Source organism: Microtus ochrogaster, chromosome 2 (genome assembly GCF_000317375.1).
Source record: "Microtus ochrogaster isolate Prairie Vole_2 chromosome 2, MicOch1.0, whole genome shotgun sequence".
Lineage (NCBI taxonomy): Eukaryota > Metazoa > Chordata > Mammalia > Rodentia > Cricetidae > Microtus > Microtus ochrogaster.
This window is the reverse complement of record NC_022010.1, coordinates 38531646-38534743: the sequence shown is the minus strand read 5'-3', so window position 1 is coordinate 38534743 and position 3098 is coordinate 38531646. Positions and strand designations below refer to the sequence as shown.

Below are 3098 nucleotides of genomic sequence, written 5' to 3'. Positions count from 1 at the left end.
AGCAGCAGCAGCAGCAGCAGCAGCAGCAGCAGCAGCAGCAGCAGCAGCAGCAGCAGCAGCAGCAGCAGCAGCAGCAGCAGCAGCGTTGAGCTCAGCTGAGAGCAAGCCCTGGGTCCCAGACTTCCAGTGCTGTCTGGCTGGGAGGGGCTCACTTATGTAGCCACAATGATTTCATTGTCACCTCTCCCCAAATTTTTCAGGATGCCATCCTTCAAAATAGAGAGCTCTGGCTGTTGATAAAGAAAGAATTTGGATTCTACTCAAAAAGCCAGTACAGGATCTTGCAGAGGAAGCTGGCAGAAGACTCTACCTGGCCTCCCATGAACAAGACAGATTATGCAGACGATGGCAAAAATGGATTCTACATCAACAGAGCCTATGAAAGCCCTGAACAGGTCCCTAAAGGGAGACTCAGGCTGGCTGGGCAAGCTTCAGAACAACACTTTTGGACCAGACTATGACCTGAGCAGCTGTCAGGCTTGTTCCGCATCATCGCCTTTTGTCCTCCAAACTGAACACCGTGGAGAGGTGAAAGTTGCAGACCCTTCTCTTCTCTCTCCATCTAAGCATTCAGAGCACTTCAATATATCGAGCCTTGCATCAAAGAACCTTACCTTCATTATACCCTTCACTAGCGAGAGAAACACCTGCACATCTCAGATCACCGTTTTAATAAACTATATCCTACTGAACTTTCTCTTTAACTGCACAGCTCTCATGCAATGGCATTAGATGTATGGACATCAAGAGAGAAGAAAAGCCAAAGCATTTAGTATTCGAAAGTTTGGCTGATTCATTAATCGATGCTAAGTTTCCTTAATTTTATGCTAATTTGTGAAGCACATTATTGTACCTATCTTGGCCCAGGATTGCCAAATTCCTCTTTCTTTTACATCTTTGGTATAGCTTCAATAGAGAGAGGGAAAAGAAGAACAAAGAATTCCACCCTAACTACATAGGAAGCCAGAGACTGTGGAAGTGGAGAACTTTAGAGATCAGTGCTAATCATTTATAAGCACGGTGTGGACACTGCTAAAATGTAAACAAACTACACCAGCTCTGTGCATTCCCAATGTTTATTGTATGGGGGCCAGTGAACATGGCATATCCAAGTAGACTAAAGTAATAAACTGTTCAAATGTGTTTCTCACTTCATAAAGTACGTTCCTATCTTTATTATTATTAATAATACACAGAAGTATCAAAATCTGACTTTACAAACTTCCCTGATCTCATCATTGATCATCTTAAAAACAAAATGTACGGATTCACTATAAGATGGCTGTTGGCTTACCATTCTGAAATCTTTAGTTTTCAACATTTTAGCAAACTATGGCTGTAAATGGCATTGTGGACACTGCTACTCAAACTAGCAGGACCAACGTGCATACCTAAAAATAATACATTTGCCTTTAGGTTTTTTATTGTATGTTCACAGCGTTTTGGAGAAGGATAATTTTAAATCTATCTGATTTATTGGCTGTAACAATTAATTTTCATTGTCAAGTTGATTGGACTTAGAGAGTCCAATAGACTCATACAGAGAAGACATCTCTGGTATGTCTGTGAAGATGTTTCTCCAAAGTTTTTATTGACATGGTCCTAGTTCCTGATAGAATAAAAAGGAGAAAGAGTGCTGAAAACCTGTGTTCCTTTCTTACATGTCATGACTGAGGACACAGTGTAGCCGGATGCTCCACACTTCTGCCCACATACCTTCCCATGTGATGGACTGAAATCCCTCCAAAACTGTGAGCCAAGGACGCCCCTCTTTTGTTTAGTTGCTTCTGCCAGGTATTTAATAATGACAATGAGAGAAGTAACTGATACAGTGACTAGCAAAAAACAACAACATTAAAAGTCCTTTTAAAAAGATTTTAGGGATGGAGAGATGCTCAGCAGTTGAGCACCTCTGAGGAGCACTTTGGAGGCCAGCAATCACACTGAGCAGTTAATAACCTCTTGTAGCTCCAGCTCCAGGGGGTTTAACTGATGCTTCTTTTGGTCTCTGCAGATGCACGTGTGTGCACAACTGTACATAAAAGGCAAAATAAATCTGTCTTTAAAAGCACATTAGCTTATCATTTAAAAAAAAACGTAAAGCATCCTTGAAGCTATAGAGGTGAAAGTTTCCTTTAGCTGACAGTCAGGCTCAGTAAATGGACTCTTGAAATGAACAGATTCAGTTGATATGGTGTGACATTTAGATAGCAGACTTCATCTGTTAAATGTATGCATTCAGTAAAACATAGGCTTTTCCTTCCCAGTCTTACCAACAACCTATCACCTGCTATAGATGATCATTACATTTCATTTTTTGGAATGTGATAGAGTTGAACTTCCATTACAGACTGTTAAATGCATGCCAGCCACATATCATAGTGTAAGGAAAAAAGCTGGTCCAAACACAAGTCACATTAATCCCATGGGTAATGAGTACCTACAGGAAAGCAAAGCCAGCTAGGTTGAGCTGCTCATCCTAAGACTGGCCATTTCCATGGCAAATTGAGGCTGCTGAAGAGAATTAACCCATGAATTAAAAAGTGAATTTCTGACATTTTTTTAAAAAAAAATGTATTGCTTATCTTCTGGAGTGGAGATGTGTAAATGTCTCACAGTCATTCAGTCCCAAAGAAGCACAGAGAGGCTTATATTAATTATAAACTGTTTGGCCTATTAGCTCAGGCTTATTATTGACCAGCTCTTACAACTTAAATTAACTCATAATGCTTATCTATGTTTAGCCACGTAGCTTAGTACCTTTTCTCAGTGAAAAAAGGTATTCTCTTCTTGTGTCCTCTACACCTGGCTGGTGACAGACTCTCTGCCTTTCCTCTTCCTAGAATTCTCCTAGTCTGGTTGTCCCACCTATACTTCCTGCACAGCTACTGGTCAATCACCATTTTATTAGACATATACAAGTGACAAATCTTTACAAGCGTACAAAGCATTATCCCACAGCAGAGATGACAGCCTTCTCTAGAAAGGCTTGACTTCAAGTCCCAAGAGGCTTTTGGTTCTGAGTTCTACTACTCTCTCAAGTGGAATAATTCTGTCAAAGAAAAATGCTCTGCTATGAGTTTGCTTTCCCTCCATAA

At 40.6% G+C, this 3098-nt stretch overlaps 1 protein-coding gene across 1 annotated transcript in view; it reads left to right on the top strand.

Moving 5' to 3' along the window:
- The window catches only part of Atp13a5 (ATPase 13A5), a 122618-nt gene extending 119941 nt beyond the window's left edge, over positions 1–2677 (top strand). The window contains exon 30 of the mRNA XM_005344790.3: positions 201–2677. Within this exon, the coding sequence (XP_005344847.1) occupies positions 201–461 (261 nt within the window). The 3' untranslated portion in view covers positions 462–2677. The remainder of the gene's footprint in view (positions 1–200) is intronic.
- The last annotated feature ends 421 nt before the right edge of the window (positions 2678–3098 follow it).